The 12,969-nt window shown below is 38.2% G+C and overlaps 1 protein-coding gene across 1 annotated transcript in view; it reads right to left on the bottom strand.

The window, feature by feature from the left end:
• Nucleotides 1–1,173: 1,173 nt before the first annotated feature.
• Nucleotides 1,174–12,969, bottom strand: part of LOC129737902 (protein similar-like) — a 69,376-nt gene continuing 57,580 nt past the window's right edge. The window contains exon 6 of the mRNA XM_055729069.1: nucleotides 1,174–2,928. Within this exon, the coding sequence (XP_055585044.1) occupies nucleotides 2,378–2,928 (551 nt within the window). The 3' untranslated portion in view covers nucleotides 1,174–2,377. The remainder of the gene's footprint in view (nucleotides 2,929–12,969) is intronic.

Genomic DNA, 12,969 nt, shown 5'->3' on the forward strand with positions numbered 1-12,969 from the left:
AAAATCTACTATCTTCCAAAGATATTTCTGTTTTTCACTTGTGAAAGGTTGGTATGTCCTTCCCTTCAAATAGTCCTCGGTTGAGCTAGAGCTGAATGCTGCTAGAAGCTGAAATACCCGATATCGTAGAAGAAATTTGGCGGACTTCCAAATGCCAGAAACTTATCTACCACCTAATTATATCTCACCGGCTATTTGAAGATCAAAACAAAACAATTTATGTTGAATACTTCCTACCCCATTTAATGATCTAGAGTTTTCTTTTTTATATGTATGCCCAAAAAAATTCCAATAAAAAGATGCTTCACTGTAGAAGGAATAATCATTTTATAATCACATAATAAATATTTATTTAATTAAATATTCCAATTTTGATTTAAAAGAATTCATCAAAAAGGTTTTTTTAGTAATCACTCTTCTTTAAAAAGTGTTTGACAGGGAAAAAACATTTGAAATTTGTTTTCTAAAATGTTATTTCATACCGGATTGTTGTTCATTTTTGCTTAATAGTAAAATCAGTGAGTCAAATACATTGCTAACGGTTTTGTACACGAAAATCTGAATTTCAAAATCTGTTAATGTTTTAATTCACGTTTTCGAACTTAACCAATCATTGATAACTTAACGATATAGAAACGTACGTTTCAAAGGAACTGGTTCGAATTGACTTTTTTTTGTTTAAAACAAAAACATTTATTTATCCAGCTTAAGCGAATAATAACAGTAGATAGACTTTTAATATATTTCAACTCTTAACCAACATCTTCTAACAGTAACCCTTTAAGCCCCAAACCTACGCATTTTTAAGAAAGTTAGAGTTAAGGCTTATAAAGTTAAACATCATTTATATTTGCTTTAACATTTGTAACGGAACTCTTCCAGAGTAACTTCAAAACAATTCAAAGATATCAGTTTTTAAACTTAAAGATTTTAAATGTTATGTGTTTGGGGTTTTTATAAACTCTATAGAGGCCAACATCGATTCAAAATCAATGATTTTTTGACTCACAACAAACTTGGAAAATTAGTCTTCAACTGATTTGAAAACGTATAGTAATGATTGTATTATTAAGCAACAAACAACAACCATATGAAAATCAACAATAAAATAAACGATCTAGACTTTTTTTTTTAAATAAAAAAAAGTAATTTGAACAGTAATGATGATAGTAACAGCAAAAACCATCTGAAATAATAACACTTTTCCAGTACCTAATCAACTTTGGCCTCCAGATGTACGTACAAAATCCATCCTGACTATGCTCGATTCTAGTCTCGTTGCGACCGCATTCATCCGCGTGCGAATCAACCTTCTTAATCGTTTGATTTGAATGTAGTTAATGTTGTTTTGTATTTATTTTTTTGTTGTATTTCATTTTATGAAACTTTCAAATTTGTACCATCGGGGGGCTCAACGCTTGGAAACGATTCGCCACAAATGTGCCCGTCCTTGTCCTGTTTTCCATTGATGTTTTTGCGGACTTTTTTGGGCCACTTCGTGGTTACGCGTTTCCACGTTTTATTTTGTTTTGAATTAAGATTTTATATCTCATTTGTACACAATTTTTTCTTACGTTTACCAATATCGTTGGAAACTAAATGCTGGGGAGCAGGAGTAAACGACCAAAGCAAGACAAAATAAAAGAAAAGAAATGCTGTAATTGGTTTTATTGGTTCAAAGACAACAGTTTTTTAGTTATTCGAAATAAAATAATAATAATAATTATGATACTAATAAACTTGTGATTTTGCCGTTTTTTCGGTGTGATTTTTGTAATTTCAGCCCAATTTTGTTTTGTTTTTATCATAAGAACTGTACGATTACGAATTGTTTGTAACAGTGGGATTCTTGTGAACTAAAAAAAACCATAAAAATAAAAGACTTCGAACTGGTTTTCATCGATTTCAACAACTCAACTAATAAAACAATATAAAATTTAACACGTACAAAACTATTTCACTATGCACTAGTAGTGGCTTGGCTTAAATAATTTGCTTTGTTTTTTTCATCCACTGGCGTAACTAACAATCGATAATATAATGATGATGATGACTTTTGCATTAACGAGTTTAAACTATAATTATAACAACTATCACAGTAATGGTTTTGTCTCTTTAACGCTAATTAAAGACAAGATGGTTTTTTTCTTCTTACGAGCAAACTTGAGCCCAACGATGGCCTGGATGGCCGGCATTGGATCATTTCGTACGAACCAAATCCGAAACCGGGGCCATCATTGGACCTTACTTTTTCTTACGGGCTAGCAGTAGTTCCGATTCTGCAGCCTCATTTTCGAACAAGATGAAGCTTCGCGGGAACTAGACAGTTGGTGGAGGTGCGGAGTAAAATGGTACCCATGGGGGGTAAAACGGGGGGCTAGGCTTTGGCCGCTTTGCTGGGCCGTGGAAAGCACGTGTACCCGGCACTTACATCGCAACCGCTAACGAGTAGATTCATGAGGACCGAGTTAGAGGACTGCTGCTGCAAACCGTGAACCTTGCCTCCGGTTGTCCACCGTTCAGATTGGTTCAGGAGGGCCTTGGATTTGATTTTGGCTTTGGCAGGAATCGGTGACGGGGCCATCAGTTGTTGAAGCAGCTGCGGCGAAGAGGAAGTAGTCGATTGCTGTTGCTGCGAGTGAGTTGAGGAGGCCATCGTAGTGGTTGACTTGACCCTTTTACTGCTGCCATCGGTGGATGAACCCTCGGAAGTGGCCAACGATCTTTTGTTATTTGTCAGGGTCGCTCCAGTGGCACTGTTGCTCTTCTTTGAAGCCGTTTGTACGATCGATGCGATCACATTCGTTGGTTTGGCAACTCCGGATCCGTTGGTTGTTGCTGCAGTCGATACCGTTGTGGTCTGGCCACCAGTCGTTCCGCTTTGTAGCTGCAGCAGATCGTTCATGGTCCAGGCCTCGATAGTGTTACCTAAAACAAACGAGTCAAGGCAATTCGTGAGAAAGGCTTTAAAATATTTATCATTTGATAGACCCTTCAGCCGAGCAATGGAGCAAAACTTTGGCAGTTGGAACATTTTTTTTAAATACGAATTTTAAATAACGGTAGATCAACGCTGATCGGCGCTCATCGATTAGCCTGTCTAAAAGATGGTATGATCAAAAGTTGATCAACGTTGAATTAATCTTTTTATTCTTTTAACGTGCATTCAAGGCACAAATGTTTCACTCCAGAAAACTCATTTTACTAGATGAGCCTGCGTCATGCAATCAGTGTATCCTTACCCTCTTTTTTAATTTAGTGAGAATATTTTTAAAAATATTCATAAAAACAATGTTGAAAAAGCGTTGTTTGTGGAAAGAAGAATCAGCACCTTAAAATTCCGAGTGGACTATATTTGGCAATAGATGGTACTATAAGTCATGGTAAGCAGCACAAATGAATCCAAAAATACATCAGGGCGTAATGGGAGGAATAAATGGATGGAGAGCAAAGTCATTGACCAACGTATTGGGTCAAAAACCCTAAGCCTTTTCTATGACGGCCCACAGACCTTACGACTCATCAGCCTATGAACTTTTGCAACTGATGGACTATTGTCCTGGAGATCCATCGTCCTGAAGCCCCTTGAACCTGGCTGCCCATGGGCATGACTACCTTTGGATCTGATGACCCGTGGTTCCGACGCTTTATGGACCTGACGACCCATAAACCTTATGATTCATGAAACTTTACGACCCATGAACTTGACGACCCAGTTTTTGGTTTCAGCCAAAAATACTTTCGGTTCTACTGATATTAGCCCAACAAACCTTCGGCCTGATGAACTAAATACGAACGATATAAGGGATTTTGGCATAATGGATTTTGAAGATAATAGATCTTCAGTATGATTTGGTAGATCTTTGGCTGACCGAACCTCTAAAATATTCATAGTTTAGGACAAGGGGTGATCTTGGTATAACTATTCACTCTTTGGAATTATTTCCAATGAAATTAGGGTCTGATACAAATTAAGCACCCGTACGCTCTAAGGAATCAGTTGGGGAACACCTGCTAGTATGCTAAATCCAAAGTCCAAACGGAATCCGACTACCCCGACTTATCCAACGGCACCGCTAACCACATGGTGATTAACTAAATTGTACCTACCACCAGGGATGCCAGGTGTTGAGGGATAAAAATCTGGGCAATTTTGAAAAAAAGTCTGTGTGTGTCTGTGCATAGGGAAGACCACAAATTTGGTACTAAACAAGAAATTTGACGATGTGTGTGAGCGGGGGGGTGTAGGTTATCCTATGGTATTCAGGTTATTTTCGAATTGAGAACACTGTTTCCTACCACGTACCATGCCGATCTTATTTAAAAAAAAATATGTTTAATGAATGATTGGTCAAATACCAACGAATACAAGCGAGATTTCAGTCTAATCTGGCTCTTACGGATCAAATCCGATGCATAAATAGTGATTTCATCACTCAATTTTGAAAGTCTGAAAAATCTGGGCACTCTCAGCAAAAATCTGGGCAAAATCTGTGTCTGACCAATATCTGGACGAAGGGTCAAAAGTCTTGGTTTTACAGACAAATCTGGGCACCTGGCAACCCAGCCTACCACTGAAAATAAAGGTGAAAATATTTAGCACATGAGGTGATTCCTTGAACTGAAATTCCCAACGATTTGATCGACGGTGAGGTTAGAGGATTTTTTCGTTCAGTGAAGTGTTGAATAACGACGACCAACTCTTGAAATAAAAGCCCTCTAACTGAAAGGAGGATTTATTGAAGGCTATGGAGGCCCAGTAGAGGTACATGTAAATGGCAAGAAACAGAAGATAATGGATTCCATGTTATGGGGTGTATTAAAAAAAAATGGGTAGAAAAAGCTTAGCGTGTATTGTTTACACTGTCAACAGTTGTCTATCAAATACATGAGATCTCAGGTATCAGAATTCGGATGGAAGGAGTGGGGAAGGGCACGTTATTAAGTATTTTCTGCATGGTACAAAACCAAGCACATTTAGCCACTTGGAACTCTGGGCGCTTCTAAAAACACTGGATAATTTGAAGCAGCTCTATCGCAATCATTCCAATGACGTGCACGTCTAATCTCAGGAGGACAAGATGCAAAATTGGGTTCCTTTTAGAAGAAATTATGGCTTCATATCGTACAGAATTGGAAGTTCACAAGGATGTGGTCGGATGTTCGATAAATATTTATTAGAGAATGAGCTCTACAATTTGGTGAACATCGTATGATTGGCAGCATCAGAGACAATCTTAGAAGCCTTTTTATCAGTTTGTTAGAAATAAAATAAGGCAATACAGGGCAAACACGAAATTATTGCGACACATTCAACAGGGCATAACTTTTTTACCATTGGGCGAAAATCAACCAAATTTTGCATACTTTATCATTGATGTGTATTGTTTACATGCTGTCAAACGTGTCGAAGTCGTGTTTTTCGATTCAACGAAAATGGAGGTGTACCAACTCGAGTCGAGAGAACAAATTCTTTCCAAACACCTGGAATTTCATGACCTGTCGCACTGGCAGTCGGGAAAAATGTTGAACATCAACCGTCTCTAAATAGAGTGGTGATGAGGTTCCAAGAGCGGTTGACGTTGGACCACGGCAAAGGAGCTGGAAGAAAACCGGGACCGAAAACATAAAGAGGGATGCCAACGTCTCAAGCCGTGATTTGGCTAAAAAGATCGGCATTTCGCAGAGCTACTTCCAGGATGCAGCTTGACTACATATGTACAAGGTACAGTACTTCCCAAACCTCGATGAGCGGCAACAAACGACGGCTAAAACTCGAGTTGGAAGCTCTACAAGAAGATGCTGACGAAATATGGCTGCTGTGTGATGGACGGCGAAACGTATATAAAAGCCGATTTTAAGCAAATTCCGGGGTTGGAGTTTTTTACCGACAAGAGCAAGTTCGATGTGGACGACAAATTTAAGAAGAAGAAAAAGTCGAAGTTCGCCTCCAAATATCTCGTTTGGCAGGCCATCTGCTCTTGCGGACTGAGTCTTTCGTGACAAAAGGCACAGTAAATGGCGAGATCTACCAATCTGAGTGCCTCTGAGTGCCTCTTCTTGCAGTAGCACGACAGATCTCCGCTGTTTTGGCCAGATTTTGCATCATGCCACTATTCTAAAAGTGTCCTGGAGTGGTATGAGACCAATTCTGTCCATTTTGTTCCAAAGGACATGAACCCGCCAAACTGTCCGGAACTGCGCCCGGTGGAGCAGTACTGGGTAATAATGAAGTGGGAACTTCGGAAGAGTAAGAAGACAGTCAAAGACGAGATGTACATGTTAAGAAAATGAAAAAAAAAAAAACTGAGAAACTGGTTCCGGCTGACACTGTTAAGACTTTGATGGAAAGCATCAAGCGAAAATTCGTTCAATTTTACACTCAAGGCTCCATAATATGTATGTTTAAAACTACCCTTAAACTTTGGTTTGAATCTAAACATTATAATAAAATTGGCATGACATTTTTGGTTTTGCAATAAATTCGTGTTCGCCCTTTAGTAAGCAGTCGTGTTACGTCGATGGTCATTGATGTGATACCAGAAATAGCGCCTCCATAGATTCTACGACTGCCAATGCCGGTGGAAGATCGCCATATGCAGCCGATCACTCTCGAAACATCTGAGGCAAACGTCAGCCATGCAAACCGGTGCGCATATAAATCATCCGCAAGAGGTGGAGATGGATGTACGGGGTCGATCGGACCAAACCAGGGCCAGAATCAAATTAGGGAAGCTAAAAATAGCGATCTTCTCGAGGCCCCAAGAGATGAAAACAATAATATTGGAATATCTTTCGATAAAGCCGGTTCAAATGCCTCTTAAGCTAGCCATCTTGGTCCCACTCCCTGGCCTGGTAAAGATAGAGAACTATTTTTACTCGGAAAAGCGAAAGAGAGTCGTTAAAAATCGGAAAACCTGATCAGCTGAAGACGCCGTGTTTTTTTCATTCTCGCTCTTGTCATCGAGTTCAACTTGAGGCGTTTGTTTCCCCGCCAGTCATCAACCAATAAAGCGGGCCATAGACTACACAACATTTGTACAAATGCGATGAAATTCGATGAAATTTTGTCGCTGTGAGCACGATTTGCATAGTGTATGGCACTGCTTGAATGAGCGCCCAAACGGTTGGAGTAAAATCGGTCGGGATCGAAATATTTTGTACAAAACATTCTCCCAGCCGGGGTGGAGATGGTTTTTTTTGTTGCTGTTGCTGTTTTCGCCAGCAATCATTTGTGTTCGCGTGAAATATGTTTGTATAGTGTATGGGCGAGCATAGATCAAACAATCGTCGTGGAAACATCGAATTTGTACAGGCCAATTTGTGTAGTCTATGGCCCGCTTAACGTACGGATCCCACGCAAACAAACACACGCCCTTCGTCCCTCTGTCGTTCTATGTTTTCTGAACGGCTCGGCGGCAGAACCCCACAGAATTGATTAATTCGGGCAAGATGAGCTGGGCATGAAATTTAAGAAATCTTCCCGTTCTTCACTTTACTAATGGGATGTGGTAGGTATTTTTATTCGCGTTCGTCTTCTGTTTGTTGTGTTGCTGTTGGTTGAACGCGGAACGAACAGACGATCACGCGCAAGATTTCCTTTGCTTTTTTAACTTTTTCTCAGAACAAAACGCACGACGGGTCTGATTCAAGTGATGGTGGAGAGTAGGATTAATTAGTTCGGTAGCTTCAGATATCGGAGATTTGCGATTGCAAAATTCATGATGCAAGTAAGAGGATTTCGGGACGGTTACATGATCTTGAATGATGAGGATTCAAATGATTTGGTTACACTCGAACGAAAGACAATGGGTTACATAAATAGAAAATAAATGGGAGTGAGGGAGGAGAACGCTGAACTGGGAGAAAATCAACATTGGGAAATTAAGAAAGCCGTTACTCGAAAATAAATCAGGCATGGCAAAAACACCGAACCGTGCGGCACTGGTGCCTTGTCCCACTAAGAACACGCCACCGAGTGCATACCATCAACCACTCGGTGGCAATGCTCGATCGAGACGCTGCATTGTAGCGATCAAAACACCGGTGTCAGTGGCGGTGCTTTGCTTATCGTTCGGCAAACACCGGAGCCGAGTGCTTTAACTTCGGAAAGGCACCGGAGCCGAGTGCCTTCTGGTTCGTGAAAGCACCGGAGCTACATGCTGCTTGCTAGCACTGAGTAGCAAATTCGAACGATCATACCCAACAGCGCGGCGGTAGTAGGCACCGTGTGGAGTTTGTTATTGGGATGGATTTGAATCATTTGGGGTGAAGTTTATTACTTCACTGTACAGTTGTCCATCAAGATAGAAAGTTCATGTCTTCAGCAAAGTTGTTTGTATTGACATAATCTGTAACTTTGTCGAAAATATTAGTTTTCTATCTTGTTGGAGAACTGAATGGTAGAGTAATCATCTTCACTCCATTGATCAACTACACTCTGCTCTACGGTACCAATTTTTTTGGTTCAGATCCTTCTGCTTTCCTAAACGGAAATGGTAATGCGTTTGGGATAAAATTGTTCGGGTGGAGAAAAAGTTGGTATAGAATAGAGATGTACCGAATAGTGGTATTCGGCGAACGGCCGAATACCGAATATTGACCTTTTCAACTATTCGGCCAAACGAATATTCGGCCGAATATTCGGCCGAATATTCGGTCGAATATCCTATTGAGTTTTTAATGAAAAAAAAACTTAAGCGATCATTTCAATGCTTTAAATTTCTTGCATATTAATGCCCCTCATGTTTTTAGTCGATTATTCCAGATGACATTATCGGATGATGTATTACTAAATGTTTTTAAGTAGAGTCTTTCTGATTTTAAAATGTCACCAATAACTGAAAAGACATCAGATTACTAGTCGGCTTCTAGGGCGTTCATCCCCAAAGAGATTGCGTTCCTGTGAAATCTGAGACAAAACATGGCGAAACAGGTGCCAAGGTCGAACTTGCGCGACATATCTTCAAAATAGTTTGAAAAGGAAGATGATTTTTAACCTTCAGCATACCATATTATCAACCACACGTATCCACACTGAATGTGTGACTGTGTGGATACGTGTGGTTGATAATATGGTTCTTGACGATTCTTGAAGAAGAAATTATTAAAAAGGGCAAATTTTTGAAAAATCGTTATTGAACACAAAATCTAAAACTTTTTAAAGAGAAATTTGAGTTTTTAATTTGATTTTACAAATAATCTGACAAAATACGGAAAGTTTTAAACAATATCTGGACATCCTAAATAGAGTCTGTAGTAGATATTCGGCCTATTCGGCCTATTCGGTGAACCGAATATTCGGCTTAACGGTTTTCTGGCGGTATTCGGCGCCGAATATTCGGCCGACCGAATATTCGGTACATCTCTAGTATAGAATGATTTTGTTTTTCGACAGCGGATTTAATTTTCGCAATAAGGCCGGAACAAAATTTGTTTTTCTTCTTTTGTCAATGGACCCTTTGGATGATCAAGAAGGGAATGGGAGGAAAATGAAAAAAAAATTAGAAATAAACTTATAAGATTTGATATGGAATTTTTGTTGGAAACCCTCGACTGGCAGTTCATACAACAATTTGTTGAACCATTCCAACCAGTGTATTTTGCAACAGTTTGTTTGCAAAACGAATCTCTCGTTATGGGTGATTTTTTTTCGTATCCCAAGTAACACAGATCAAGCCAATTGGCTTTTTTGACTTTTAATATTATTTCATGAAAACTTTTCGATGGCATTCAAATTTCAAAACAACCGCAAATCAGTCCTCATCATTATTCGCTCATATAACTTATAGATAACAAAATTCTTTCTGGATCAACCGATGAACGTTTGCGCCTAAGCAATAAAAATTTGGCAAACATGATGTTTTTCAAGTTGAACAGTGACCTATTTGCTATGGTACTTGTTAACTACACATGAGAAATAACCTTTTAATACTAATCAATCGTTCCTTTTTTTTATTCATTATACTTGAGAGTTTGTATAAGATCAAGGCCGGATTAAAGAGGGCCCCCCGAGGGAATAAAAGTTTTAACATTCCTCTAATCATACTCCTACTTCAATTTCTACAAATCTCTGAAAATAAATCAAAACTAGAAAATCGGAATGAAAACTTGAAATATTACAACTAAAGAAGCCTCCGGGAAATAATATCTAGAATAGTTTTTCTCTTGCATAAGTTAAGGGGGCCCCCTAGAGTATGCAGTGAAGAAGCTCTCCAGCATTCTGCGAGCTAAGAATTTCAAAATCTTGGCATTGAATTTCCAAAAACATCACCCCAAAATCTGGACAAAAGTATGTGAACCGAATTCGAAACCAAAATTTAGAAGAATATGAACATGTCAGAATTCTGTACAGAACAGGGGAAATTAAGAAAAACATCTCCTTATTTTCATTGCATACAAACGTCTTACACAATAATGATGTTTATTTTTATTTTAACTTTCCAAGTCATGCTTACTGCACTAAAATAGCAGTTAATTTCACCAAAACAGACTCACATTGCAAAGAGAGAACAGAGCAACTTTATAATAAACATTTCAGAATCTAATCCGGACAGTATCCGGGTTAATACCGGGTATTTTTATTATTTTCACTTATCGATCATTTATATTGAAATTTCCGTTGGTTTATAAATTTCTCAACCCTTGCCCTCCAAAATTTCGAAAATAAAATCTTTTGTAGTTGTCTAAATTGGACCAATCAACAGTACAGAGTTTCTTTTTTTAATTTCCCTCACAATATCTGTCTTGAAATCAGACAATATCAGACTTGAAATTCTCATGTTATGAACATTCATATGAACATTTTCAACTTATTTTTAAAAATGATCTCATAGTTAAGTTGCAAATATCATTGAGTGATTCTCTTAACATGAATATTTCTATGTTTTCAATCTTATCTTTTTCCAGATCCAATTCATTGACATTTTGAAGTCTTGTGTTGGTTCTTCAGTTACTGAAGTTCAGTTTCATGGTCATTAGGATTCCTCATCTGACTTTTTCCATGATAACTGAATCTGTTTTTTAAACATTAAAGCTCTAATCTATTTTTTTTTTTTCGAATGATCATTTTGGCACTTATACCAGTCTTGTCACATTTAGAATAACAATATGATAACAATTTTTTTTATCTGATGAGAATCACATTCATAAACATTTCATGAAAACGTTTTTTTTTGTGTTTCACAGATAATTGTGAATTTAATCTGATTTTTAGTGTTGAATTCTTAAACTCTTATATCTGTATCTCTATAAAATTTGAATTTCATTATTTTGTTTATTTTTTTGTTTTCAATGTTTCAAATCTACATGAAACTTCTCAATTGTCAAGAGGTAAATATCTCTCGATGAATCACAAACCAGACGATCAATGATAAAATGAAAATCATTTAAAATATATATCCGGTCATTTTTCTAAAGTAGAGAATTGTAGTTGGTGATAAGGGTATTAACAAAAATTGAGAACTAAATGTAAAATTTTGAAGCTAGAATCAGAGCTTTCATTGCTTAAAAATGTCCGAGCTCTTCCACAATGTTTGCACCTGATTAATTGATAATTTTTATTTGAAGGTACTAAAACTATTCTTCTACCCAAAATTTCATTCATATCCAGTTCTTTTACGTTTAAAATGTTTTGTGTTCTCTGGGATAGCATTTGAACAAAAAATCGAATCATAGGGGCCCCCGAGAAAAAAATGCCCCGGGCCCCCCTATGGCTTAATTCGGCCCTGTATAAGATTGATCAAATGAAACATATAAAAAAAATGTTCCAGCCTTATTGCAAAAATTAAATCCGCTGTCGAAAAACAAAATCATTCTATACCAACTTTTTCTCCACCCGAACAATTTTATCCCAAACGCATTACCATTTCCGTTTAGGAAAGCACAAGGATCTGAAGCGGAATAAAAAAAATTGGTACCGTAGAGCAGAGTGTAGTTGATCAATGGAGTGAAGATGATTACTCTACCATTCAGTTCTCCAACAAGATAGAAAACTAATATTTTCGACAAAGTTACAGATTATGTCAATACAAACAACTTTGCTGAAGACATGAACTTTCTATCTTGATGGACAACTGTACAGTGAAGTAATAAACTTCACCCCAAATGATTCAAATCCATCCCAATAACAAACTCCACACGGTGCCTACTACCGCCGCGCTGTTGGGTATGATCATGAATTTGCTACTCAGTGCTAGCAAGCAGCATGTAGCTCCGGTGCTTTCACGAACCAGAAGGCACTCGGCTCCGGTGCCTTTCCGAAGTTAAAGCACTCGGCTCCGGTGTTTGCCGAACGATAAGCAAAGCACCGCCACTGACACCGGTGTTTTGATCGCTACAATGCAGCGTCTCGATCGAGCACTGCCACCGAGTGGTTGATGGTATGCACTCGGTGGCGTGTTTGAAACAGAGAACACAGTGCAGTGCGTGTTTTAGACATGCCTGAAATAAATTCTGTACTCAATCATTGTTTACAGTTTCATCGTCTCGATGTTTGGTGACGTTACGATTTGTATATTGTCGCTAAATCTCTGTACCGGAGTTTAGGAATTGAGATCCGGAGTCTAGGTCCGAAAACCCCTACCCCAGTTCTATCATCCATTTTGGCATGAGGCTTAGTTATCATACATAATTTGTTCAGTCAAAAAAACATTCTTCCTAAATAAATATATCGAATGGATTCAAAAAAAAAACCTCTTTTAGGAAAAAGGATTGTTCCTCTAAAAATGAAAACCTACAAATATTCGAAAATAGCAAATGACAATGTCGAAATGTCGATTAAAAATACTTTTGACTCTTTGCATTACTTTGCCAATAGTAAAAAAGCATACTGGCAACACCGTTCATGCCACTTCCAAAAACATGTGTTCCAACTGCCGGAAGAGAAATGTTCCATTTAACCAGCCGCATTCAAAGTGCCAATTGTTTCCACCAAGTTTGGAGCAATTCGACACCCCGAAAAAGTGCTAC

Source organism: Uranotaenia lowii, chromosome 1, assembly GCF_029784155.1.
Source record: "Uranotaenia lowii strain MFRU-FL chromosome 1, ASM2978415v1, whole genome shotgun sequence".
Lineage (NCBI taxonomy): Eukaryota > Metazoa > Arthropoda > Insecta > Diptera > Culicidae > Uranotaenia > Uranotaenia lowii.